The following is a 27,675-nucleotide window of genomic DNA, read 5'->3' on the forward strand; positions in this document are numbered from 1 at the left end:
TAGGATGGCATCTAATAGGGATGTATGAGCCTCTTCAAACCTTTCTAAAAAACTCTTTCTGCTTAAAGATTAATATCCAAAGCATGGCAGTGCCTATAGGCTTTTCTGGATTTTTTTTCCTCTAATCGGGGTGCCTTGTCCTGTGGCTCTAAGGCAGAGTGAGTGCATTCAATGCATTCTTTGCATGTAATATGATCAGTGCTAGATGTTTGCAGTACCTGAATTCATATACTCATCTACACATTGAATATTTAGAAACAGCAACAGGATTTGTATTCAGATGAAGACTGAACTGTATTCTCAGTTCAGTCTTCATCTCATCTATCCTGCATCCCTCAGTAATACTAATTTTCAAAGGAATAGCTGTTCCTTTAAAAAGTTGTTCCTATAAAAAGTTGCTCTTTTTATGAGAAAATACACACTGAGTGTATTTGTGTTTGTACATATGTGTGTTCCTCGTGATATCTTGCAAGGTGGCATAACTGTCTATTTTTGCTGAAAATACCTGAAAGGTTTTCCAGAAATCAGATTAGAGCAGTATTGTGTTCCAGATATTACAGGTAAACTAAATCAACAGCTCAAAGTTTGAACAGTCATATTAGCCTCAGCTGGCTGCTGACCATTGAAATGCTGCCTGGTTTTCAGATTTAACCTTAATTAAGAATCTGTGAAACACCTGAGTCTCTGCTCTTCCCAAAAGCAGGGACATGGATCAGCAGGGAGGTTGTGAACCGTGAACGTTGCTTTCAGCTCATGCTTCCCAGTCTCCTAACATTAATATACACATTGTTGGGCAATTCCTTTGGATAAGTAACAGCGTGTTCTCTGTGCAAACTACTGCATGGATCTCACTTCAAGAAAGATGTGGACGGGTCAGTCAGAATCCAGCATGTGGTTACAACAGCGAGCAGAGACCTGGAGTCCATGGCTGGTGGTGTGAGGTGGTTTGTCCAGTCTAGGGAGGAGGTGACTGATATAAAGATATTTGAAGAATAGTATCTGGAAAAAAAAACCTCAAAAGCCTACTTGAAAGAGGAGTTGAATAAATGATTCTTCATGCCCGCTATGTGCAGGCAAATAATTAATGGGCTTAAAATGAAGCTAAGGAGATGCAGGTTGGACAAAAGGGAGAACTTTGCAACTAAGAGCAGTGAACACTGACAAATATTCCCTAGGGACGCTCACTGGAGCTGGTGTACAGGTCTGTCTGGAATAATTTTAAAATTGTTGCTCTTGTCTTGGAGCAAGGGAATAGACAAGTGGTATTTCCCAGTGACCTCCAGAACCACTTGCTACAGTTCTCATATTCTGTGCCATGGCATTGGTCACACGTTTGGGTTTACAAGGTTTGCATTTATATTGGTGTGGCGAGTCCTGTGAGCACTGTTATTTCAATCAGCACATGGTTTATGTAAGTTTGGTTTAGTTTGGTAAGGAGCCAACCTAAACTGAGCAGTCATAAGTCATCTTCAGATTGAGCTGTTGGCAAATTATATTTGTATGTATTTCATTAAGAGTGCATTGAACTGGTTTCAGATAGTGTTAAGGGTTACGGTGCAACTTCAGGTAATAGCCTAGCCAACAAAAAACCGTCCCCATTTTGCATACAGAGGAATGGAGCAGCTGAGAGCAGCCGTGCCTTGTCTGGGTGCAGAGACTGCCCTTCCAGCCGTGCTCGCTGGCTGCAGGGAGGGACAACACGTCGTGATGGACTGAATGCAGAACCTCGCTGGGACAGCAAGGCTGGACTTAGCTGGGTTAGCCTGGCAAACCAAGAGGAGATGTAATAGCTCAGAAAGGCAAAGGGAGGGAAAACTTGCTGGAAGGAAGAGAGCCCTGGAAGGTGAAGGATGAAGTTGGCTGGGGAAGCAGTGCATCTCAGCTGGGCTTGGGTAGAGTGAGCAAGGAGGAGGAATAAGGCTGTAGCACAGCATTGCGTTAGGAGCGGCATAACAGGAATTCTAGTTGTTTTAAGATGGTGATGAATTTATGGACAAGATTGTCTCGCATGTCCTGCAGTTGACCTTGGAAGGTCTTTATGTAGTAAGGTTCCACAGGAAGAAACTCTTCCTTCTTGAGCTATTGCTTGGTTGTGTGTGCGGTGTGTGTTTGTTTGGTGGTGGAACTTTATTGTTAAAACTTTCAGGTTTCATCTAACACTTGCAGTGTACTAGTGCAAAGTGGAAACATCAGAGAGAAACGCTTAAAAACCCACAAAAAACAAAAAAACCCAGCGCCGCCCCCCCCCCCCCCCCCCAACCAAAACAAACCCCAAAAAACTCCACCAAACACCAGAAAACCCAGACACTTTAATTTGGAAATCTCTTTTTTCAAGTGCTCATATTGCTTCTGATTTGCTGTTTGGGGTTTTTTGGTTTATGTTGGGGTATTTTTTTGTTGTCGTGTGGGTTTTTTTCGTTTTGTTTGAGTCTCTTGTATACTGAAGTTAGGTTGTGTTTGCAACTGCACGAATCACTGGGATTTTGAACATACCTGTAAAAATACAGGAAGAAAGGCTCTTATTCTGTTCGTGAACCACAAAGCCTCTCAGGTTATGTATTTGCACTTTGTTTGTAGATTTGATTTTTTTTTTTGTTGGAGCTATTGACAATGGCTGGAGGCTCAGAGTCAAACTAAACCAAATGTCTGAACTTGGGAGCAGAGATAAATTGATGTAACATGATGGTTTCTTATCCAGCACAGAATGTATAAACTGTTTTTAAGCAAAATGTTGTTGAGTGCAAGTGAACTGTCTGACATCTCCAGATGTGGAGATGATGACGGTACTTCGGCAGCCGAGACGCTGGGGGCTCGGAGCAGAGAAGCGGCGACGGCCGCGTCCTCGCGTGGCTCCGGCTCTTCGTGCCTCGCCGTTCCCCTGGCCTTTACCTTCCAGCCCAAGCGAGGAAGTCATATAGGAATTATTAAATAATTTTTTCTTCCTGACTTTACCAAGCTTCATTTTTATGGCTGTGGAAGTGATGGTACAGTATTCTGTGTAGATGTTGACGTTTCCTGCTTTCTGATTTTCTTTTAAATAACCTACTTGTATCCATTATTTTTTTATTATTAGTTTTTTTAAAATAACAGGGTTGGAAAAAGGCTTTCAGTTAGTGTTTCTACAACTTAATTTGAAAGGGTAACTGCACTTTATACAACAAGCCTGCAGAATGAAGGACCCTTTCCTTGGTACTTCCTAGAAATGCTGTGTCTGTGAGCACCGGCCAAGGTCACTGTTTGTAAGGACACCGTCTTACTGAGGATGGTGGATCGGGTGTCTTGCCAGATTCTGCTCAGCATAATCCTGAAAATTTAGAGCCGCTGTCCATACTGTCAGAACACATGTGATGGGTTTTGGTTGTAGAAGAGGAGAAATGCAATGCCTAAATCTCAAAAGCAAAGAAGCATTAATGTGTAGTTTTTGGCTGAGGCTAAAACCCTGAGGTTAATGCTTAGTTTTCCACAAAGCCTCGTCTCTTGAGAAGTGAGTCTTCTGTTCCTGGCTGGGTGCATATTTAGTGAAGCAACCAAGTACATAGACTAGAGGAAATCATTGGTTATTAACTTAAAGTTGGTGAAGAGAGACAGTAGTAATAACGAAAGAGAAACTAATCTCATTTGTTACAGTTGTAAGTCAGTTCTAAATTGATTACTATCTTTATGTTGAAGGGATTTTTTTGTGAAATACTAACACTTTATTGGAAAGATTATTTCTGGTTTTACTAGGCATTATTTTAACACAGTGTTTCTATAAGGACATAAAATGTGTGTGTGATTGCCCTTCTCCCTTCCTGTCCTTCTGTCAAAGTTATCTGATTGCTGCTCTTCCTTCTGAAGCCTTGATATAGTGCAAGAATGGAATAGAAATGGTGTTCTGTTGTGGTGAAGGTTTGTTTGTGAGCAGTCTCATCAATCACACCTGCTTTCCTTCTAAATGTTTCCTATGGCAAGAACATCTGTTTAGGAGAATATCACCGATCCCTATGGGATGACTTACCATATGCTCCCATTTCAGGGTAAAATTAAACCAATGGACCTTGACAGTGTTTTCCTAACCAAAGACGGGTCCTTGTGCTTCTGTTAACAGGACATGACCGGTATTATTTAATAATGGTGTGAATCACTTCCACTGGTGCTTTTCTGGAGAGTAATGCAGTGTCTATGTGCCTTGAACCGCTCTTTCGCACACGAAGGCAGATGGTGTTAAACTAGTCAGATAAGCATCATATGTCCAATCTGGTGCTGCTGGGCATACTAACAGGGTAATGATTTATAGGATTGAGAGCCTGGAGGTATGGTTACCACCAGAGGGAAGAAAATAGAGCTCCTGTGTGCTTTCCTGCAAGACAAGTAGAGCTGTCAAGTGCCCAAGTTTCCTTGGGTATCTCCACTTTCTGAATCTATGCATTTTAGGGCTTGGCTGCATGATGTCCAGGGATCTGCGTCCAGACGAACTCTCAAGTGGGTCTGTGTTAGTCAGGCTGGTCATGCACAATAAATCTGACATGTTCTGGGCTCGCACCGTGGGCTCTGGCTGCACTGTGTGTGTGGATAGTCCTGTTTGGAAAACTTGCAGAAAAGGGCAGCACAAATGAGTTCAGACTGGCTGTGATTTCCCCCTGCACCTCCCTTGTCCTGCAAAATTGTGTACTGGCAAAATTAGCATCTGTAAAACGCTTTGTGGTCCTGGCGTGGCTGAGGAATGAACACTAATGCACTGCCCGGTATTTATAATAAAGCTTTCATTTGGAAACTAGTACAAAGGCTCAGAAATCCCTTGCAGCTTTCATGAGGGTGAAGCCCATTGATAGAGAACTGTGTGCACACACTGGGATAAACAGCTGGCACGTTGCACAGTGATTTTTAATTTTTTAATTTGTTTTTTTTTACCTTGCACCCTGGCATACACATCAGCATGAGGTGAAAATAAAAGCACAAACTGTTTCTGACTTCAGTTGCATGGACTGAAACTGCAGTGTGTGCTTTGAACTTCTGTACAGCCAATTGCGAATGAGTTCATGGCCTTGGATTTTAATGTGCCAATGAGTTTTAAAGACAGTCTTGCCCTCTTATGTAAGCTTTGAAGGTATTTTCATGCCTTATTTGTGCTGTTTATCATGGTATCTTACCTGAATTTAGTATGCAATTATACAAAAAGGATATGTTGGGAGGAATTAGGCAAGTTATTGGGCAAGAGTTGGTGGCAAGACATTTCTGATCACTCTACTGACAAGTTGAATTAGGCTCATAGACTTAAACTCCTTGTCTACTCTACCTTGCATTAATCCAGATTTTGCTAAAATCTATAGAAAATACGTAAAGAATGGAACTATGAAAGAATTAATTTGAACATAAAGTGGGGTTTTTAATACTTAAATTAAAGGAATGAAAATATTAAATTTGAGACCCATGAATGCACATGCAGAGACTCTGAAACCTCTTCTTAGTGCTGTTTCACAGAGGTGAGACTGTATCCCTGCATTAACAGCATTTTACGCAAAACACGTACTTCACCACTTCCTTTGATTTCCCCAGGAAGCTTTTAAAATTATCCTTGGTGACAGTTTTTCCATCTTCAGAGTAAACATCACTTTTATTGCGTCCGGAGCCGGCCCTGAGCTGCTCTCCCCGGAGCGCGGGGCGCTCGGCTCTGCGAGGACAGGGGTGACGCTGCCAAAGGCACCGCTGAGCGACTGTGACACACCTGCTGCTACATAGGAACAGTGATTTTATTGAGAGAGAGGCAAATAGAACCATTTGAGGGTGTCTGTTTTGCTTTTAATTTCTTGAACGTTTTCCTGCAAGGATGTATCCTATACCCTTTACTTTGTCCAAGGGTGAAGCAATTACTGGTAATGTCTGTGACAGGTGGTTAAATCTTGCATTCTTTTTTTGTCAGTGTGCTCTGCAGACACTTGTGCTTTCATTTTTCTGTATGAGGACCGCTTTGCTCATGACCAAACAATAACTTGTTGAACAATGAAGCCTTTCTGTGTACTCACCTGTCACTTATCCCGGGGACTGTGGGAACCACAGTCCAGGATTTACATTCTTAACAGTGAGCGTCTGTTACTGCTGGTGATTAAAAATATCTTACTTGAATTGCTGGTTCTCCTTCACTAGTAATTAACCTGTTGTTTCATACCAGGAGCAAACTTTTGTGTTACACAAGCCACAGGGTCTTCAGCGAGACCAGCATTTGCAACCTCAGAAGGGCGTGTTGATTGGTTTTTATTAACAGGAAAATATCTAAGGAGAGATGAAATACTGGAATTTTGGAAAGTTTAAAGAATTATAAAGCATTTTGAAATTGTGTCAAAACTGGGCAGAGTTCCCAGGTCATTTTTCTGAACTTCTAGTCAAGTTTTTAACTATGATGTATTTTGTATTTCATAGGTAGCTAACGTTTACTGAGCAAAGAGATGCATCTTTGGGGGAAAAAAAAATTCTTAACTTCTCAATGAAAGTGTTTGGCAGTAATATTTTTTTTCTATAGAATACAGAACTATTTTCTTTAATGTGCATTGAACAAAATGAATCCTCAGTCTTAAGTTCTGCAGGCAGTGCCATTTGTCCTTGAAAAAAACAACTGCAAGCAAGCAAACCAGCTGGTATCACTCTAAGTATGATAGCTGTATGCACTGTTATTTTTTTCCTCAGGTGTTTCATTTGAAGAGATTTTAGGCTTTTTATTTGCTGAAATTAATAGAGGAAAGTAAATGCTTCTGTTGTGTTACTTCTGTGTGGGTGGGTTCTTCAGTTCTGTGAGTACCTTGTTAGTGTTCTTGAAGTCAAACACCAGCCAAATCAAAAAGTTTATTTGCTTTGCATAGGTACACACCATTACAGAGTGTGCAAGATAGCCAAGAAAACTGTCATCTTTATATAAGGGAGTTTGTAAAGCCAGCTTTTGCTTTTTTTTTTTTTCTTCTTGGCAGAGTGTTTTGGGGGTGGGAGAGAGAACAGAGAAGAAGGTTTCTGTATGTTCTAACTAGCATTGGTTTTTACAAATGCAGGAAATGATGTGATTAAACATACAAGAAGCCTTTTTTGGCAAATAATATAACTGTTGACAGTATTTTCTCCTTGCACTACTTAATGAAATCTGAGTGTGAAGCCCAAACTACTAGACCATTCTTTTCCATAACCTAATTTTCCCATTTTAAAGTCTTAGAAGTATTTTTAAGCCAATGGTGCCCTGGGCTGCATCCCCAGCCCCGTGGGCAGCAGGTGGAGGGAAGGGATTGTCCCCTCTGCCCCGCTCTGTGAGCCCCCCCTGCAGTGCTGGTCCAGCTCTGTCCTCAGCACAGGACACACATGGACCTGCTGGAGAGGGGCCAGAGGAGCCACAGGAATGATCCGAGGCTGGAACAGCTCTGCTGGGAGGACAGGCTGAGAGAGTTGGGGTGCTCAGCTGGAGAAGAGAAGCTCCGGGGAGACCTTATTGTGCCTTTCCATACTTAAAAGGGGCTGAGAAGAAAGATGGGGACAGACTTTTCAGCAGGGTCTGTTGCGATAGGACATGGGGTGATGGTTTTAAACTAAAGGAGGGAGATTTAGGCTGGATATGAAGAGGAAATTGTTGCCCCGGAGGGTGGTGAGAGCCTGGCCCAGGTTGGCCAGAGAGGTGGTGGCTGAACCATCCCTGGAGACATCCCAGGCCAGGCTGGACGGGGCTCTGAGCAACCTGAGCTGGTGCAGATGTCCCTGCTCAGGGCAGGGGCGGCACTGGGGGAGCTGGGAAGGGCCCTGCCAACCAAGACTATGCTATGATTCTGTTCTTGAAATCTTTAATAAAATTATACTGTGTTTTATCGTCTTAGTTTTCTGATTAATGTTGCTTTCTGTAGAGTCTCTGAATGTCTGATGCTGTTGGTTAAATACAGTATATGGAACATCCTTGCATAATTTTGTAAAATCCTTACCTCTGTAAGCTGGAGATTTTAGTTTATTAAACAGCTGTGATGAAGGGGACTGAACACACCCATAAGAAATGTATCTGTGCACACCAGTTGTGAACCTGTTAGTGCAAGATATGGGTTTTGTTTTGGTTGGGGTCTTTTTTGCTCATTTAATTTTCAAACTCTTGTCATGATGGGCAGCAGGAACACCTATCATGAAGCATCACTCTCACTTGCTTAGGTTTGGTGCTGCCGACTTCATGTTTTTATAGGTTCTGTCTAGCCAAGATTTGAACTATCTTGTTTGCACTTGATAACTAGCATTCAAATTAGTATTCCAGGACCCTAACCAAGGGCACGTGTCTTTTAACTACCACTGTAGCTGAACTATGTCACAGACGTCAAGTCGGAAAGTACCACTGTGATCGTCTAATCGAACCTCCTGTGTACCTTGGTTCATAGGAGTTTCTTGGATGAATCTCTGATAATCCCCAGCATCTCGGTCTCTGTGACCTCTCATCTTTATGCCTCAACTCTTTACTAATTCTTTTCAAAAGTGTAAAATTTGGTAGTAATAAGCTTTTTTCACAGCTCTCAATAAAAAATACAAATAGCTTTGTTGGAACAAAACCTAAGCCCTGCAGAACCTCTTGCAAATCATCAGGGACATGTATTTTTATGTGTAACTTGGGTAAGTGATCAGACAAAAACTATAAGTTACATTTTTTTAGAATTTTTAATCAATTTATATACCTGCTTATTTTCTATTTCATTCTTATTCTTTCTTAATGTGAAGCAAATGTATTGTAGAAATCTGAGTTCATTATGTCAACACTATTATCTTTATCAACCCAAACATATAATCTCATTGGAAAGTGGCCAAGATCTGTTTCTCATAAACCCATGTTGATGTTACTCTTTCATGCTTTGCTGTTCAAGGGAGGGGAAGTTAAATTTTTAGCTGTTAGTATGTTTTAGCCTACAAGCTGGTGTTATTCTTTTGGGCAGGGCTATAGAATGTCAAGCTTTGCAGGAGGGGAATGAAAGAAAAGGGAAATATTTTGTTACAAATGTGATGCTTTCAGCTTAATTCTTAACCATTGTGGGAAACTTTGATTAATATATCCTGGCCAGGAGTGCAGCATTTGCCTTTGAGTGTTTTCTAACAGGTTGTCAAGTGGTGTTAGGAATGAACAAAAATTTGGCAGCTCTTTTCAGCATTTAGAAAGGTTCCCAAGACACTTCCAGATAAATTACTAAGTGTTCAGGGGCTAGGATACCCCAATCTGCCGAGTGTCTTTGTGGCTGTGGATGATCCCTTGTCCCTACTTTCCAAGGGGTTTGCAAGCATGCTACAGGGAACGCTTGTTCTCTGAGTTGTTTCAGCAGAAAAGATGGACTGTTGAATTTTTCCTTCATCTTTGCACTATATCCTTCCCACATACCTTTTCTTCTGAAGCTTCTTTCCAGCAGCAGTGAGCAGTCGGTCTGTTCTCGGGCACTGTGGAGTTGGGCTGGAGTGAGAGCAGAGTGTTCCTGGGGCAGCTTTGGGGCCTCTGAGACTCTTTGGCTTTACAGGTGCAGGAGTTTAAGTTGGATATTTGCAATAATATGGCCCCCTGCAAGGTTGGTTGGTTTGTTTTCATTTTGTTTCGAGTTTTGTTGTTGTGTTTGTTTTCAAAACAGAAAGAGCAAGTCATGTTAAAGGACTTTTTTTCCTGTGTTCTCTTCCAATGAGCTCCTCCAAAAGGTCCCTAGCAGAAACCAGAAGCAAGGTGGGAGGAGGAGTTCACGATACTGCTGGTTACGCTGCTGCTCATCCATATATCTCTGGGGTGTACCGAGGAACTCGTTGTTTTTTTGTGTCCTAGAGATGCAAGACGTGGGCACAGAAGAATTGAATGACTAAGTGTAGGTGGCTCAGCAGGCCACGATGTAAAGGAAGAACTGCAAAATTTTCTCTCCAGAATCCATTAAGCCACTATTAGAGCTTAAATTAAGGTCTGTGCCATCACTTTTTTTGTCTAGCTATTTTATATTCCTTTCCATCAATATAATGAAGTTCAGCCTGTGTGTACATAGACAGACATGCACATGTGCAGTCTTTCTTGCTTTGTGCAAACAAAGACGTGAAAAGTTCTAGGATGCTGAACTTACACTGAAGGCTGCGCGGGGAAGCTTTCCTTGTTCGCCTGGCTTGTGCACCAAGACAGCTTTTCCCCGGGAAGAAAATTCAACATGTCCAGCTAAATAAAGGCTGCAGTTGTGCCCGTTTTTTCTCCTGCAGAGCTCGGGGCCGCTGCTGCAGCCCTGGCCAACCAGACCCGGGGGCCCTCCTGGTGTTCTCAGTGCTCAGCTCTGCTCTGCTCACGGCTTTGAAGGTTTTCGAGTATTACGTTATGCTGCTTTGGGTGGGCAGGAACAAGTGAGAAATGGCTTTTAACTCTGCTTTTCTGTGGCATGAGGTGGTTTTTGTGAGAAGAGTGATCGAATTAAAGGTGTATTCATCACTGTGTACAGCCTATGATTTGAAGAGCTCTGAAAATCTCTTTTCTACAGCCTGCTCCAGGCAGGGCTCTTAAATGGTTGTCAGTCCATCTGGCTGGTTTGGTGGGGGGCTTGGGGGCTGTTTTGTAGTGTTTGGGGTTTTGGTTTTTTTTTAATAATTTGAAAATTTCTTAGATAGTTTCCTAAAATAAATGCACTTAGTCTGTAATTAAGGGACTAAGCCTGAAGGCCTGTTCAGTGGGTATCTTCTGACCTGTGGTTGACGAGCAAATCCAAAACAGTTCAAGGGCTTAATTTTGGAGGCAGAAAATATCTGTTCTGACTTGAGTGATCTCCATTACAAACATCATAATCCTGTTGCTGCATTTCTGTCTGAACATAAGTTCCGAAGGGAATGGTTTGTTTTAAGCAACTTTTCTAAATTGGGGTATTTCACAAAGGATAAAAACTAATGTGAAGTGAAAATATTTAAATCATTATATAAATGTCACGTTTATGTTCTTCTGTTTATAAGGAGTCAGCAGATAGAAATGGATCTAGTTTAGCTCAAGCTCAGCTTTGCTACTGCTGCGAATAAAATTTTAATCATTTACAAAGTATTTTATTGAAACTGTAAATCCATACAAACATTTCTCTTGGGCCTTAGCAGATTTACCATTTTGACAGATTTTTACCTTTCAAAACACAATGCTGGAAGGTACATGTTATGCAGCTGCACTCAGGTTACAGTGAAACTATTTTTTTTCTGAATGTTTGTGACTGTAACTGAGTATCCTGTTCTCTCCTTAGGGGTTACTGGTGGATTATAATTGATTCACTGGTAAGAATATTTCACTTTGCATTTTACAAACTGAAGTATAGAATTGCTCGGTTATAGCCGGATGGGAAATGGTAGCAATAATGGGATGAAACTGAAATTGCCTGTTAGAATGGCAGGACTGAATGCTATGCAAGACACACTCAGATTAAATTTACCAGGGCAAAGCTAAACAAAACTTGCCTTGTTCTGCTAATTCTCTGTGCTGGGTTAATTCTGGCTGGCATAGCTTATGGGCCAAATGAGTATTAATATTTACATGCTGAGCAGTAACCTGGGGTAAACAGCAAGGGTTTGGGTTCATCTGGGAAGGCTGAGCAAGGCGCTGGGGCTCCCTGGCAGGCAAGGAATGGCAGCCCTGCTTTTTTAGGAAAAACAGCACTTCTGCTTAACAAGCACACAGCAAAGGGGAACTGAAGGAGATTTCATACCTATAAATTAATTTGAAATTGCTGAAAGAAGAAAAAAATCAGATGGCTTTTCTCTGCAGGCAAGCGCCCTGCCACTGTACCAGTCCAGAGACAGGTTCGTCTGTCGTGTTATACCCATGTTATACTGGGAGCTGCCAGTGGCATCTCCTTTCTTCCCTCTGCACAGTTCCAGCTCTTCCAAGTTGAATTTGTGTGTCCCTTTTGGTTCCTGCTGGCCCAGGCCAGAAAGACGGGCCCTCTCGGGGGTGGCTGCGGCTTCCTCGCTCCGGCTGCGTGGTGTGTGCCAGCCCAGCACCCAACCGGGCAATTGATAACCACAGCAATTAAAATTGCAAAGGCATCAGGCCTTGGACTTAGAGGTATTTGCATCATCTTTCTGTGTCTTCCAGCTGGCATCTTGTGGTCTTCCCAGTCCCTCAGAAGTGAGGACAGAATGGGAACCCGCTGCGGGTGGGACACGGGACGGGGGTCACAGGCACCTGCAGATTTGGCTCCATCTCTTTGAGATGTTGTGTCTTGTAGTGTGACATCTTATATGCCCAAATACTGGGCTTATGGGTGATGTGAATTAAGTGAAGCAAGATGCTTTTTAAAAACATCGCAAACTGTTGCATAAACTTTCATTAAAGATAGGTTCCAAAGTGGATTGCAGAAGATACCAAATTTTCATGACACATCTAAAATGGATTTTTGGTTGTTTGCTGGTGTTTGTGGTTTGTTTTGTGGCGTGTTTTGTTTGGTTTTGTGTTTTTCTTTTTTCCTTTCTGTGTCAGCAGATGTGATCTGGTGTCACAGGGCTTGTACAGCTTTTTCCACACATTGATTTCACAGTTTCCTTTGAAGTAAGTCATTTTTGTGAGGCAAGCCTGAACTGTTTCTGGTATTTCATCTAAAATTACAAGCTTATGTGGAACCTGTGAAGCTCTGGTAATTAAGAGTTAATGGGGTGATACCTGCAATTAATTCAATTCCTTGTGACAAGAACTTTTTTGGTTAACTGCAGTTTTGTTGGGAGATTGTCATATGTAAAAGGGTCCGCCCATGGTGTTTGGTTTTGTAGGCGTTTTCATGGCTCTTGTGCTGAGATTTGTGGTTTGAGATACCAATTCCCCTTCCTCCAGCACCTTGCAGGATGAGTTTCTTAAGTTTCTGGTGTTCAGTAGAAGGCATGAATTTCATCATTCCTCTGCAATAACTTTGAAGTGTCTCTTAAGCAATTTAAAATGTAGCAAGTTGTACTTGTGTCCAGCAAAAAAGCAAGCTCGGTCTTTTCTGCAGAAATCTGCTGGGTTAAGCCATAAAGCTCCTAATTTTCTGTAGATTTCTAGCAATGACTCAGGCAAATAAGTAAATCTCTCCTGGCCTGTTCTGCAGCTCCTGTTCATTGAATTGTGAGCATCCTTGGGGGCAGGGCTGCTTTTCATGCATTTGGAAAATGAGTTACCACTGGGAAACCTCAGTGTGCTTCACTAATACAGCTAACAAATGGCAGGCTGTAACTTCACCGAGGGTGGCTTAGTGAAGAAGAATGTTGGCTGAGCGCTGATATGTAGTGAAGCTGTAAATTTCTTTTTTCCTGAATTGTGAGTTGTCTAATGGCATCTGTGACGGAGGCACCCCTAAAGTCCATTTAGGCAGGCAACAAGCTCCAAACAGACTTTATTCCAGCCAGAACTCTTTAGTAAAGAAATCAACTTGAAATGGGGTTTATCCAAATTATTTAGCACTCTGACGACACTACATAAAACACGTGTCCGTATGCCAGTTGAGGATATTATTGTACAACCACATGAGAATAATAATGATCCACAGCACGTATGCACTCACAAAAACCAGAGGCCTCTTTCTCTCCATGGCACCCAGAAGGAAATAATCACTTGCCCAGGGTGGCCAAGGGCTCACTCAAGGACATTTCCAGAAAAAAGATCCTTCATGGAAGGGAAGGTGAGAGCATCCGCTATTTGTTCATAGATAGGGGATTTTCTCCTTTAGGATCCCTTTCAATTATATGTGCTTATAACTGAATGTACAGGGTGTGGGCATAAAAGGTTCTGAATGCTGTTGAAAATGTATAGCATAGGTATAATAAGGCAGAGAGCTGGTCCTTGAGAGCAGCTGCTTCAGTGATATCATTGTTGCTCCCAGGCATGGCTTTGGGAGCCAGCCTGGATCCATCTGAGAGTGGATTACACAAGTCTTATGTGAAATACAAAAAGTGGTTGCACTAAATGAGTAAAGTATTCATTTGAACTAAAAATTTGTGGTTTTTTTTCTTCTGAAATGTGTTGTTATTAATCTTTATTTCTAAAGGCATTTGAACTTTAAAAATTTGAAAACTTATGCAATGTTATGTTTCCCTAAGAGGCGGTACTGACAGTATGGAATTTAATGAGTTAATAGTAACACACAGGTACCAGCTAACATGTCTTAAGTTCACAGCAAAGCAAGTCCTTGGCTTAGCTGCAGGATGGCTGGGAAGGCTGCTGTGTCCCACCAAGCCGCGTACCTTGCTATCGAACTCATGACCAGAACTGCGATTGAATTCATAAATCCACAATAAACCAACAGACAGCTACACAGGAGAAAGCTGTCAGTGGATCCCAAGGCTGATTACGTAGCTCAAGGCGATCTCTGATTAGAAGAGTAGTTCTGGTACACGAGAAATGTGCAGATTTGGCACGCAGATGTGAGAATGTAATTATATGAACAGATGTTAATTCTGCTGATTCAGATATTTGATTTCTGTTCCTGTGTCAGAAGTGTGTGTTCATTTGCCTTTTCTTCATTACTAATATGAGATGTTAAGGTTCTGCATGGCAGATGTGAGCCCTTCCCTCCTTTGCTCTCTTCCTGCCTATTAGGCAAAATTAAATAACTGTCAGTAAATGCAGCTAGGTGAATTTAAAAAAAACAACCAAAATGCCAATATTTTTAGGCTAGCTGGACATAGAAGTCCTTAGGCCAGTAAGTCTGGATGAGATACCCAAGTTGTGTGCTTTGTGAAGTCATTGCCACTTATAAAGTGTTGAAGTAGTTTATTTTTTTTAAGTTACTGAAAATTCTAGCCTTTAAAGGGAGGAACTTAAACAGTAAAACTGCAAAGCAGCACACCCTTCTAGTTTGGTAACAGCTGTGCTTCAATTCCTTACATATACGCATTGCTATGTAAAAAAAAAAATATATATATATATTTGTGTGTGGCTTTATTTTTATTTGTTGCAATTGATCTCCTTTCCTCATGGGGTGAGGATGTAGTTTATTCTCAAATCTGGTAGCCCCTTACAAGTAAGTAGAGGCAAGAAACTTGAGCTCAGTTGTTAATCTTTCTTAGAAATCTTCTAAAGGCTCAGGTGAAAACCAGTCTCTTGCTTGCATAACTTTCAGAGTCTTAGTCAGAGCCCATATGTTACAACCTGGAGGAAATGATGCTTGGGGATGACTAACAGAACATGTTCCTGCTGTTAATTTGGGTGTCATTCCAGACATTTAATTTGTGAGCTTTCCCTTTCATTTTGTTAACACATTTACTTACTAATTTCAGTCTTTGCTGCTGTTCCCCACTAAGGAAGTTAATGAAGGGATGAATTTTATATTAACAAAGAGAGGTATTTGTTCATCCTGCCTGTGATGAGTGGGGAGAAGCAGAGAGCATATGTGTGTTAGATTAGCAGAAATACGATTTACAGATGGGAAATGCACTTTAATGTAGCTTCCTGCTGCACACATTTTACTACAGTCTCTCTGAATAGGTGTGTAATTTGCTATGAATTACTAATTGGGAATTATTTCTTCCTTCCAAAAAGAAGTAAATATCTTTCAGTGGTTTGATGCTTAAAACTGACTATGCAGTTATAATCTGATTTAAAGCTAGGAAAATTAATGAAGGAAAGGTAGCTTACAATTTATAACTTCTCTGTTTAATATGTCTTGTTAGGTTGGCCTTCATAATGAAAGATACAATGTATAACCCCAAATGAATTAGTGCTTATTTCTCTGCATGAACAGTGAAATGGTGGAGCCGTAAGTCAGCCGGGCTGCACGTGTGGCTGGCGATGCTGCGCCCGAGATGCACCGTGAGCGCTCGCTGGTTTGTTCCGCAGAAGCGCTAAGCTGTCAGATTCTGAAGGCAGGGTTAGGGCAGCGGAGCGCGAGTCGGAGCGGCTGTGCTGGGAATGCCGCGGCAAAGCAGCTCTGCAGGCTGGTGGGGATGGGTCTCTGCCCCCGGGTTTGTGGGACTCAGTGCTCTCCTTACGGCTGGCTGTGATTCTGGTGATGGTGTTGCAGTGCAATAACAGGCATTTGTTGCGTTGTGAATGTATTTGCAAAGCTCTGTGGGCGAGAAAGCTCCTGGTTGCTGTGTCCGCACCCTCGGGTGCTCTAATTCCAGCTGTGCCACCAGCAAAGTCTATACTGAAGCCCTTTAAGCTGGCTATTCTTCACTGTTTATTAAGACAGAGAAACAAGTTAAATTTACAGATTCTTTCTCAGCAGTAACACAAACCGAGCAGCTGTCTCGCCTCTTGCTTGGTTGTGTTTAAGTTCAGTTTGTCTGGAAAAACCGAACAGGCTCAGTGCAATTGCTGTGGACTTTTGAAGGTTGAAGTTTATTTTAGAAACCTCGGTGCGAAGCAGTAGGCTTGAGAAGCTTTCAATCATTTGAAATGGAATTACCATGTCTCTTCCTGAGCCAAGACTTTATGTCCCAGTGAGAAGGGAAAGAGCCAAGAAGTGAGAATGCCTTAAAAGGAGAGGAAGCGTGTGGAATCTGCAAACTGATATTGATATCTCCCGGATCACATTGAGAAGAACACTGTCCGAGTGTCAAGTCTCGTGTCTGGAGGAAGCTCAGAATAGCAGCAGTGGAGCAGGCCGAGCAACGAGCTCGTTTGTCAGTTGGGCACGATGCCGCTGTTGCACCAGCCTCGTTCCTCCGGAGCTTCATCGGTTGCTCGGCGTCCCCGCTCAGCTGGGCGATGGCGCGAACACCTGCTGCAGGTAGCGTGGTGTTGGGTGACTCTTTGGGTCAATCTGCACACTCGCTTCATTCCCCCAAATTCTAATCAATGTGCATTATGCAAAGTGATGTCTTAAATCCAGTTAAGTGGATTAGCTTTCTTTGGCATGACCTTTCCAAAGGATCCTATTCCTCATCTTAAAAACTTGATGTCCTAAGGCTTACATCTTTACCTTTCAGCATACGGATATTTTCTCTTGTGTGAATTATGTGATGGGCAATAAGTGTCTGTGACCCCAGTGAAGGTTTTTTGGGTTTAGATTAAAACCCGAGTGAGTCACGCAGTTGAACGGGTGTTTTTGCTGCGTCAGAACAGAAAACAGTTCAACTGGTAGGCCCTTTCTGAAACAGTTTCTGCTTTGGCCAATGACTGGTGTGTCGGGCTCAGCCTGGAGGAATTTAGGAAAGGTTGTTAGAGCCCTTACAGCACTGCAGACCCCTGCCGTGGTGGGGAACGCGGCACGTGGGGGCAGCTGCCCTGTCCTCGCCTCTCCTCTGAGTCAGTACTGGACCCAGGCCTTCTCCTGAGAAAGATGCTCAGCTGTCATTCTGATGGGAAAAAAAAAAAATCCAGACTCTTTCTACTGTAGTTATAGATAAAACACAAATTTGTCTTCCAGAATCACTTCGTTGCTTCATTGCCCAGCTTGCAATTTTAGTACTTGGAATTCAGACAGCAGCCCAAATGATCCAGTGCTCATGCTATGTGGAATATACAGTATATGATTGTCTGAAGGATATTTTTTAAACTTACCCTTAAAGTAGCAGTGGAAGATTTCTCACAGTGCTCAGAAATCTGGAAGTAAGAGTCAAGGGATATGGTATTACTTTTTTTTTTAATTAGAAGGTTTTTAAAAACTGCTGGATCTGTGTCGCTGCCTTTCCCTTTCTCTGCTGGCCACACTCTGCTCTTCCTGTCTCACACAAGGACTTGCTCCTTAATAGCAGTGTGTCTGATTTATTCTACGGGGTTTAAATTAAGAGGAAACTCAGCAGTAGGGGAAGAAGTGATGAATTTGAAAGCAATTCTCGGGCTCTTCTGTCCTGGCTCATTAGACAGCCTGCTTTTTTTTTTTTTTTTTTTTTTTAAACTTGCAATAAATGCAGTTGCTACAGAGCAGCAGAAACCCTGCCTTGCTCTTGGCTGTTGGTGTTTGGGGTGCTGCTGCCCGCCTGGCCCTGGCAGTGCCCTGGGCACGGGGGGGACCCGGGCATCGGTCCCCACGGTCGCCCTGCTGTGCTGCCCCGTGGCTGCAGTTGCTTGGGGCGGTGTTGCGTCTCCTGCTGCTCCATAAAATGTAAAGGAAACCAAGAACCTCTCCAGCAGCACTGGTGTAAAATGGAAATGCTTCCCTCACAAATGCCCCTGGGGAAGGAGGTTTTCTGTCTTCCGAGAAGAGCCAAAGCATTTCTTTTTTTTTTTTTTCTTTTTTTTTCTTTTTCCAACCCAGGTTTTCCTCTTGTGAAATCTGTGTAAAGCTCACTTGTTTGTAGCCATGGCAATGCTCACTGAGTTCCTTGAGACCGCAGCTGAGGACAGGCTGTCAAAATGGCAGTTGCCTGATCCCTCTGCACCTTGGTTACAAATCAGCTGGGTGCCAATTTAATTCACTCTATATATGCTCTTATAAACATGCCTAAGTCAACTCAGAAAAACAAAATGTCTGAGGTTAAAATCTGAACTAATTAATCTTAGTGATTTGTGAGCCTTTGCTTCTGTGAGCAACAAGAGTTACACAATTGTTCCTTTTAAAGAACTGAAAAGCTTCATTTCTAGGGCAGTGGAGGGAAGTGCTCCCAGCCTGACCAGCCATCCAGGGCGACAAACCAGGCGGCCATGGTGTGGGCTTTAGTGAAACTCCCATTTTGGTCTTTTTCCATCACGTAAAGAGGCTGGAGTGCACATCTGAGGTGGCAGGTGTGGGGTCTCGGTGCCCCTGAGGTGGCGGGTGTGGGGTCTCGGTGCCCCTGAGGTGGCGGGTGTGGGGTCTCGGTGCTGGTGACCAGGTCCAGGCCGCCCCGAGGCTCCTGCTGTCCCGCAGGAGGAGCAGACAGGCCACAGGTTCCCTGCAGGTCTCTTCATAGCCTGGGGTGCTGCTCATCCCTCCCGAATTTCTCTAGGAAAGCCAGAGTAGTAGAACATGACATTCCTCACATTTCTAATTTAAGAGAGTAAGTACTTCCATGCGGCCGATGTGCAGCCCACAGAACAGGCTGAAGGACAGCTTTAAATCCTGCCTTTGTCTGCTTCACAGAAAAGTCTGTAAAATTAGGCAGGACGGCAAACAAACAGGAAAACTGGAGTGTTTGATTTTTAGAAGGGGGTGTTTTTAATTTGTCCCTAGAGACGTGGGGGGCGGTACAGGCCGGGGTGGTTCCCTGGGGACCTCAGCTGACGGTCACTGCGCAGGAGCGGTCACGGCCGCAGTGGCTTAGCTGTGAGGACATTCCTACCTGGAAACGAAATCCTCTGTTAATCTCCCAGATAACGATCCTCTCAAAACCAAAACAAGAAATAAATAGCTGTGTGGTGATCCGTCAAGCCATGGGTGTGTTTATGCTGCCTGAAATATTAATGCTGTCATGTAGCGTAGCACAGACAGCGCTTTGTTCACAGGCGAGTCTTTGTCTTGACACTGGATTTTAGGCGAGTGCCCTCATTCATACACACTACCCATCTCTTATGTAAAAGATTTTATAATTGCTCTTGATACAAGCATAAAACAAAACCAGAATTCTGAATACCCTAGCAATGCAGTGCCTTTATTTTTCTCCATTTGCTACTAATAATGTCTTATTTTGGATTATAGGACAGAAAACTCACTAAAGTAGAGAGGCAGAGATTTAAAGAGGAAGCAGAAATGTTAAAAGGCCTACAGCATCCGAACATTGTGAGATTTTATGACTTCTGGGAATCCTGTGCAAAAGGCAAAAGATGCATTGTGCTGGTTACCGAACTGATGACCTCTGGAACGCTGAAGACGTAAGTACTGCCCTCCTGGTGAGGAGGCTAAGAATAGCCATGGAAATTTTTAGAAAAATCCTACTTTAATATTCTGAAAAAAGGCACCTCCAGATAAAAGAAAAAAAAAATGGAGCTGTTCTCTGGTGTCTGTCATTTGTCCCTGCGTTTCAGCTGCATTGATTTGACAGGTGGAATTTTGGCCTCTGTCTCTCATTCCCTGTTCTCCTGTCTCAGTTGTGCAACTAGAAGCTGTCCTCTGGAATGTCTCACCTTCTGCCTGCGATGTTTCAATTTGTCAGGGTGTGTTTTTGTGATTGCTTGTGTTTGCATGTGGTGTTAGAAAACTCAGAAAGAATAGCACTTGAATGGTAGAACCTCTTTCTGAAGCAGAAGGTGCTCTAGGTTATCTGCTAAACAATATTAATTAATAGGGTTTGGTACTGACAATCTTGTTAAGGTTGATATAAAACAGTTGGTGTGAACTCTTGAACAGATTTTTCAGCCCCAATGGGAGAAGCGCTTATCACTGCGTATATCCAGTGTGCTACTCTGCCAGTGCATTAGCAGGTTTTACATTTTTACAAAATGCATCCTCCTGAACAGTGTTTTAGGCAAATGGAAAAAATACAGGTACGTGGTACAGAGGTCCAAGTCATGTGGTTAAAGTTAAACTTCAGTTTTCTTCTGATTCGAATATATGAATCGTGTTATAAAGCTGTTCTCTGCAGGAAGTGAATTGCTGTTCTATTTGACTTGCAAATATTTGGTTGTATTTGCACCAAAAATGCTTATTATCTTCCTCCCTAAAAATGAATGCTCTAATTCCTCCTTTGAAAAGATCTTTCTTTCAATTTTGTGATATTTCTGAGCTGCTATTATGGCATCTAATAAGGGGCTTTTATCCAGAATGGAGTTTCAGCTGTTAAAGCCCCTAGAATCTCTAATAACGCTTCATTTTCTTTATATGCATTTCTGTGTGTGTTTGTGCTGTAGGTATCTGAAGAGATTTAAAGTGATGAAACCAAAAGTCCTGCGTAGTTGGTGCCGGCAAATCCTGAAGGGTCTTCTTTTCTTGCACACAAGAACTCCACCAATAATTCACAGAGACTTAAAATGTGACAATATTTTTATTACTGGACCAACTGGATCTGTGAAAATAGGAGACTTGGGTCTGGCAACCCTCAAGAGAGCTTCGTTTGCCAAAAGTGTTATAGGTAATCCTCCTGTTCTCCTTGGCTTCCTTCTGTTGGTACTTCATGTTTCTCTTTCGCGTTTTGCATTAGTGATCCCTGCTGCAGCGCCGCCCTGGCAGAATTCTGCTGAAAAAACATCTGCCATTTGTTAAAAATCAGGAGGTACAAAATTAAAAGAAATTTCTGCTAGGATACGCAATGGATGGTGCCCGCACGAGGAGTGGGAGAATGTGGGTTTGCTGAACTGGGAGGATGTTATCTGAATGACTGTCGAAGGACGTAGTTGCCTTGCAACAGTTATGTTTAATGTTTTCTGTGTAAATGTAATGTTTTCCTGAATTATTAAACATTTTGTGTTGTTTTTACCCAGGCTCCCTTAGCAAATCTCCCTTGTTAAGATCTGTAGGTGATGGTTCTAGGAAGCTGCAAATTCTTGAGAAATGGTGCTGAAAATGGGGAGGTTATTGTGCACGTAGTCATATTTCAGCTTACGATATAAATGGAAATTAGATTCTATATAATTAGAATTAGCAAAGTGATAGTGACAACCACTGTTCCTTTACTATATATGAAAATAGCAGCCCATATTTCAGGCAGTAGTTGCTTAAATGATTATTTTAGCATCTCAAATTTTAAGAGATCATAATTCTTTACGATTATTGGTACAAAAGTATTGGCCTTAATGCTTAGGGAGCCCAGTATCGTCGAAGTCAAAATGATAGAAATTTGGGATATGTGCATGGCTACTGTGGGTCTGCTTAACTGTGATTTTTAGTGAAATCATGTTGGTTTATATCTGTTGTTAAGTTTCTCTAGTTTAAGTACGAATGATTGGTGGGGGTTTTTTTCTGTTGAGGGTCAGTATTTCTTCACGTAATTTTTTTTGCAGTATAACAATTGTCCTTGGGATATAATGGAAGAAATTCAGTAACACCAATACGGGGGTTATCATCAGGAACACACCAATAAAAGTTTTTGTAAAAATCAGTTGTTACCACAACACTGCCAAAGCATGCTCGTGTCCACAAGAAATTCAATACTGAGAAGGGCTGCAGGTTGCTGGCAAGGTGTCTGCATTCATTTGGCAACGGAACCGAGTTGATCTTTCTCATGAGTAGTGCTGCTCCAAGCAAAGAATCAGGAGGGCTCACACTGCTGAGATGAGTAATTCTGGCCCTTCCGTAGATGTAGTAGCTTTAAAGGAATATTAGTAGCTGCAATTTTACATGGGTCTGAAGGGAATGAAGTCAGCATGGCCGAGGGCCAGTGTTTCCCTCGCTGCAATGGTGCCATCGCTGATGCTGGTCTGACCTTGCGGCGGGTCCCTGCGGGGAGCCCAGCAGGGAAACTCCTGCCAGGAGGGGCTGAGGAGATGCTGAGCAGCTTTGCATCCAGGTGGTCTGTTTTGTTTAAAAATACTTGTATGTATTCCTTCCCGCTCCCAAGGGATGGGGGGGGAACTTCATTTTCATCCTATTTTGGAATGGTGTCAAGAATTTCATTTGTGTCTTAGACTGTCACTATCGCTTTTTCAGATTTGCTTTAAATGCTCCATAATTCATGAGGTTCACTTCTGCCTTGGAGTTTTGTTCCTTCTAAAACAAGGTAGCAGCTCTGAAAAACATTCCCTTTCTGGCAGCTGTTAACCATTTCGGAGCAGCAGCCAGCGCCTGTGTGACGCTGGGAGGAAAACCCCCGGAGCAGGCACTCGGTCAAGCTGTCATGATGTGGGTCTGGCTGATTTACAAAGGCTGAAGGAATGAGTGTCTTTGAGGTGGAAGGTCCATAAACAAGGGAAGAGATTGTTCTTGAATTTTGCAAAATGAATTTTACAGAAATACTTGTGCTGAGGCTTGTTTTGTGAGTTGGGCCAAGTCTACTTCAGAAGACATGCACAAGCAGAGTTTTACTGACAGACACTAATTCCAAGATGTTGTTTATGTGGCCATTTTTTTAAAAAAATGGTTATGTCAAGTCCACAAACATGTATTAGAACTATTTTTTTTCCTGGTATATGTTACTTTAATTGCAGTTACTTTTTTAATTACAGAGTTTGTCCAGGTCCTTCCTGTGGCCCAAGACCTCTCGTGTTCCTCTTGGCATCCTGGTGCTTGCTGGTCCTCCTTCCCCGCCACCCCCTGACTGCGTTGCTCTCTCTTGCTTCATATTTTCTAAATGTCAGAAGGAAATAAATTAGTCTTGACTCCTAAGCATAAATTACACTGGGAGATACGGTTCCTGGAATAAATTACCCAAGTGTTAATTTTTTCCCTTTTGCTTTATAAGATCACACTTTTCAGAGTAGTTTGCCGTGCAAATGTTGCAGGTGGTGTAAGTCGCTGCTTGTCAGAAAGCTGCAGGTTCCTGTTGTGAAGCAGCAAGGATGGTGCTTCACCTCATGTTTACCCAGTTGCCTCAGATTTCTGACACCCTAATCCCTGTTGAATGGGACCTTATTCTGTGAGTAGCCTCACTGATTTGTCCCACTAAACCAGTGGCAGAATTATGTTTAGTGTTTTGTGCGCGATTCTGTAGGTGATTTGTGACACTACTGTTTTCAAAGTGCTGTCTGTCTGCCGGCTGGCTGCTATGTATCTCTGGAGGAAAAAAAATGCAAATTGGCACCGATTAAAAAACAGTGAAGGTTCTCGTTTCTTCTCTCCTTTTCACCTCCCCAAGCCTGTACACACCCCTCTGTTCACCCAGAAAAATAAACCATTTTGTGACTTCCAGTATGGTAAGGCAATGTGCCATATTGCGTTCTCTTGTTAGTTTTTGAAATTTCAATACTGTTTCTTCTTTTGTTGTCCCTTCTTCTGCCTTGTATTATTACCAGCGAGCCATGGGGGTGTGTGTGTGCGCTGACCTTGAGCTTCTTCCCTGGAGAATGCTTGAGCTTATTCTAGTTCCTTCCTTGTTTTGAAATAATCTTGCATGCACCCTTACACAGCTATAGTGGGCACACTTTTATAGGTGTGGTTATATGATTGTGGTTAAAGCCATTTAGACTTGATCAGAAATGTGCGTTCTTTTTGTGGTGTCTTTGTAGGTACACCAGAATTTATGGCCCCGGAAATGTATGAGGAACACTACGATGAATCTGTGGATGTCTATGCTTTTGGAATGTGCATGTTGGAAATGGCTACCTCAGAATACCCTTACTCAGAATGCCAGAATGCTGCTCAAATTTACCGGAAAGTAACCTGTGTGAGTAAACATCCTCAACTTGTACTGGGGTTTTGTAATCTGAAGGTTTAAAAACATATTTCAGTGATGTGTCAGTGCTGTCGAATGTGTAGTGTGTTGTAGAAGCTGAGGTATCTGAGCTCTGGGTTACACAAACCTGTGGCAGGTTTCTCTGTAAACTTTTGTAATTCCACAGTTGGATTGTGTTTGACTGTACTGCAGCTGCAGAAAATTGTTTTAGTAATCTTTGCTGATTTTTGTCTCCATCAGCCAAAAATGGGGAAGAAAGAGCAAGGAAAATACTTTGCTCTGGTCTTACCTCTTAAATGGAGACTCTTCAGACTTGATCAAGTTTCACACGAAGCTGAAACAAATAATTTATAGATTACAGCCTAAATACTTATGGTGGAAGATGTTTGATTTAGATTTCCAGCACAGAATCTCTCTGTTTGTATGCATAACAAATTATCTGAAGATATTAAAGGGAAAATATAGCAGTGTTTAGTTTTGGAGTCAGCCAGAGGAGCTTTAGATCTGTGTTTTGGAACTTTGCAAGGCCTGGTAATCCCCAGAAAGGAACTATGAAAACGGGTTTGCTGCATTTTCAGTTGAGGTTAGGCTGGAGGAGAAGCCAATCTGAATTAATCTCTACACTAAATAAAATACCCTCTCCAACACTCTCAACCCCAGATGATAAATGTATTTGTCTATGTGAGCTGTACTGTGAATGCTTGAAAAAACTCCTGAGTCTGTAAGATGCTATCAGATTGCAAATCACTGACTGCAGAGAAATGAGACTTGCCAAAGGCTTTGGCAGCTGTGGTTATAGTCTCTTCTACTTGGTTAAGTGAAACTGAGAGTTACAGGAGGTTGGTTTTTTTCAGGATAGATTATGTTAAACAGACTGGTTTGTCAAAGATTTTCCCAAGTACTTCCTTCCATCCGGTTGCTACAGAAGAAAATAGTGAGCTGTGTGGTTTGGCCCTCGGGCATCACCAAAAGATGCAGTCTGCACCCTCAGGATGTGAAGAGGGTAATCCTTGGAAGAAAGCTGCACTAAAACCTGCAAAGATTAGCAACAGATAAGGTTGCTTTTGTTTATTTGACTTATAAGGTAGAAAGAGTAGTTAGGCTTAGATGGTAGATATTGAGCAGATCCATCTCTCAGTCTCCAAAAGTGCGGTCCCAAGATTAGTTTGTATTCCTCTTACGCAACTGCTTGTTAGGAGCAAAAATCTTCCCAAATGAAACTTAGTAACTTGTTGATTTTGAAAGGTATTTATGACCACTTGCTTTGTCCAAGAGGTTTTCTGAATCATGTCAGTGCAAACATTGTTCTGTGAAATCCTGCAGTCAGCAAACACAGCTCAAGGTCAAAATTGCATTTTCTGGTTTGCTGTATGCTAATCTCATGCTGGATATAGGGATGGTTTCATTAGATACCCAAACAGTTGCATGTGCCAGATGTTGGGTTTATGTGCAGTTTAATTTTTATGCGTATAGTTTGTATTGTTCAGCATCAGTCTCTTCCCACCGCTGAAGACTGTGATGCCGGGACGTTGGTGCTCTTGCTGTAGATGGCTGTGCTGCCCAGCTGTGGTGACACTGACCTGGTGGGAGAGGGAGGATGTGAATGATCTGGGAGTCAGTGTTTGAAAGTTGAAGTCAGTATCACAAGATATAGGAGGATGTCTCAGCTGGAAACGCAAGGGATGTCATCACTTTCTGAAAGCAGGATGCATTTGATGAGGGGAAGCAGCTTTATCCCATTTTTGTGTAAACTGCTGCAAGCCAACATTTATAGCTTGGTAGAAGTGAATCTTTCCCAGTGGACTGCAACCCTGATTTCTGGTGGTATAACTCTTCTTAGTGTTGCTTTAAGCCATAGCTACTCAGAAATAATTAAAAAAAAAAAAGGGCAGCAGCAGCGGCTGCGCAGTGCAGTTATTCACACGGCTCTGGCTGGAGCAGCTGCCGGTGGCGCTGCGGGGAAGGGAGGGGTGCAGGGCTGGGAGGCTGCAGAGCATTGCTGGAAACGCATCCTACATTTTCTTAGATCAGTGAACTAGGTTTGGCTCAGTGAAGTTGCTTGCCCAAATCCGCATAAGGATGGCTGCTTGTTCCACGTTGTTATTACACGGTGCTTTATCATGTTATTCCACTTCTCCCCTACGAGGAAGAGTTTGTTTTGTTTGGCACAACACTTGTTGGCTTCATTTAGGTATGTGGTCCTTTGGATGTGCTCTAAATGCCATCTTGGTACGTTGCTTAGAAGGCACCTCCTTGGGCTCTAAAGCTTCGCGTGGTGACAAGAAGATCCTCTTCTAATTTTAAGCTCTGGGGCCTCATGTCCTGAACATGATACCGGTCTAACCAGTCTAATTCCAACTGGCTTTCCTGGGAGGTGTCGGAGTGTTACCTGCTGCCGGGGGCAGGTGTTGGGTGAGAAGTGTTTGGAGCTGCCATCACAGTTGGCTGGTGTTAAGATGACCTGGTTCTATGCATTTAGAGCCACAAATAGAGAGCCCCACATACCTAGAGAAACTCGAATGTGTATGACTCTTAACCATCTGGAATATTGGTAATTAAGGCTTGGTAAGACTACCAAGTCTCATTTATCAAAGCAATATCCAAGATGGCAAAGAATAATGATTAATCAGAGGATTCCTGATTAGATGTTATATTTCAATTTGCAGGCTTAAGTAGTCATTTTTTTTTTTAACACCGATGAAAGCCTGAGCCAACTATTCTGTGGCAATAACCTTTACATAGCTGAGGATTAAGATGGTTATAATAAAACTTCGTAAAACTGGTCTTATACTAGCAACTTTAGAGAGATGGAAAATAATGCAGATCATGAAGAACGAGTATTGACGGCAAAGCTGTTGAAAGGTCACTTTGTTACTTGTAATAGGTATTTTTGAACCAGCTGTCTAGCAGGGGAAGCTGAGGCAGAAACCATCAGATGCAGACACGGTGGGTGTGTTTGCTGCTGTTTTCAGCTGAACTCAGGGCAGTAGCAGTGGGAGCAGGGGCACGGAGATTTCTTAGATGGAAAAAATGGAAAAATTGGCATTACTGCTGTTCCAAGGAAAGGGTTAACCAGCTCCCTGTCGCATGCCATGAGCTGCAGGAGGAGGAGCAGGGGGTGGACCTCTTGGGGAAGGTGCCAGAGGAGCTGCCGAGCTCTGAGAGATCTTCCATCCCAAAGGAACCTCCCTGGTGGGCTCAAGAGCTTCTCCAGAGGGGCTGCACCCACGGGAGGGCTGGCAACAGCAAGGGACCCCGCTTGGACCGGCGTGAGTCGCCCCGCCAGCACCGGGGACTGCGAGTAGCTGTGGAGGAATTTGGGGTGTGGGGCCTCGAGCCATCACCGAAGGGTGAGCTCTGCCCCGTTAGCTGGGGCAGTGACAACTTATAGATGAAAAAACTTTAGAATCACTTTCCATGAAGAGTTAGGGCTCGTTGTGTGGCAGCTATTGTGAGCATTGTGCTTTACTAGACTGGAATAGAGTATAGAAATGGAGCGTTGACTAAAACCAAGAGGATGGGTTAGACTCTTTGCTCCCCAGTGTTTGATGAGGTTTGGGGTTCTCACTAGAGCAGAAGGTGGCCCTGACCTGCTCGAATGGAGGGGATCGATAGCGCAGTGTTCCTGAA

The 27,675-nt window shown here is 42.8% G+C and overlaps 1 protein-coding gene across 7 annotated transcripts in view; it reads left to right on the top strand.

Moving 5' to 3' along the window:
* WNK2 (WNK lysine deficient protein kinase 2) overlaps window positions 1-27,675 on the top strand; it is a 114,474-nt gene that overhangs the window by 19,853 nt on the left and 66,946 nt on the right. For all 7 annotated transcript variants that reach the window (XM_065642981.1, XM_065642979.1, XM_065642984.1 and 4 more), the window contains exons 3-5: window positions 19,482-19,654; window positions 20,630-20,850; window positions 23,879-24,036. In XM_065642981.1, coding sequence (XP_065499053.1) covers window positions 19,482-19,654; window positions 20,630-20,850; window positions 23,879-24,036 — 552 coding nt within the window. The remainder of the gene's footprint in view (window positions 1-19,481; window positions 19,655-20,629; window positions 20,851-23,878; window positions 24,037-27,675) is intronic.

Source organism: Caloenas nicobarica, chromosome 11, assembly GCF_036013445.1.
Source record: "Caloenas nicobarica isolate bCalNic1 chromosome 11, bCalNic1.hap1, whole genome shotgun sequence".
Taxonomy (NCBI): domain Eukaryota; kingdom Metazoa; phylum Chordata; class Aves; order Columbiformes; family Columbidae; genus Caloenas; species Caloenas nicobarica.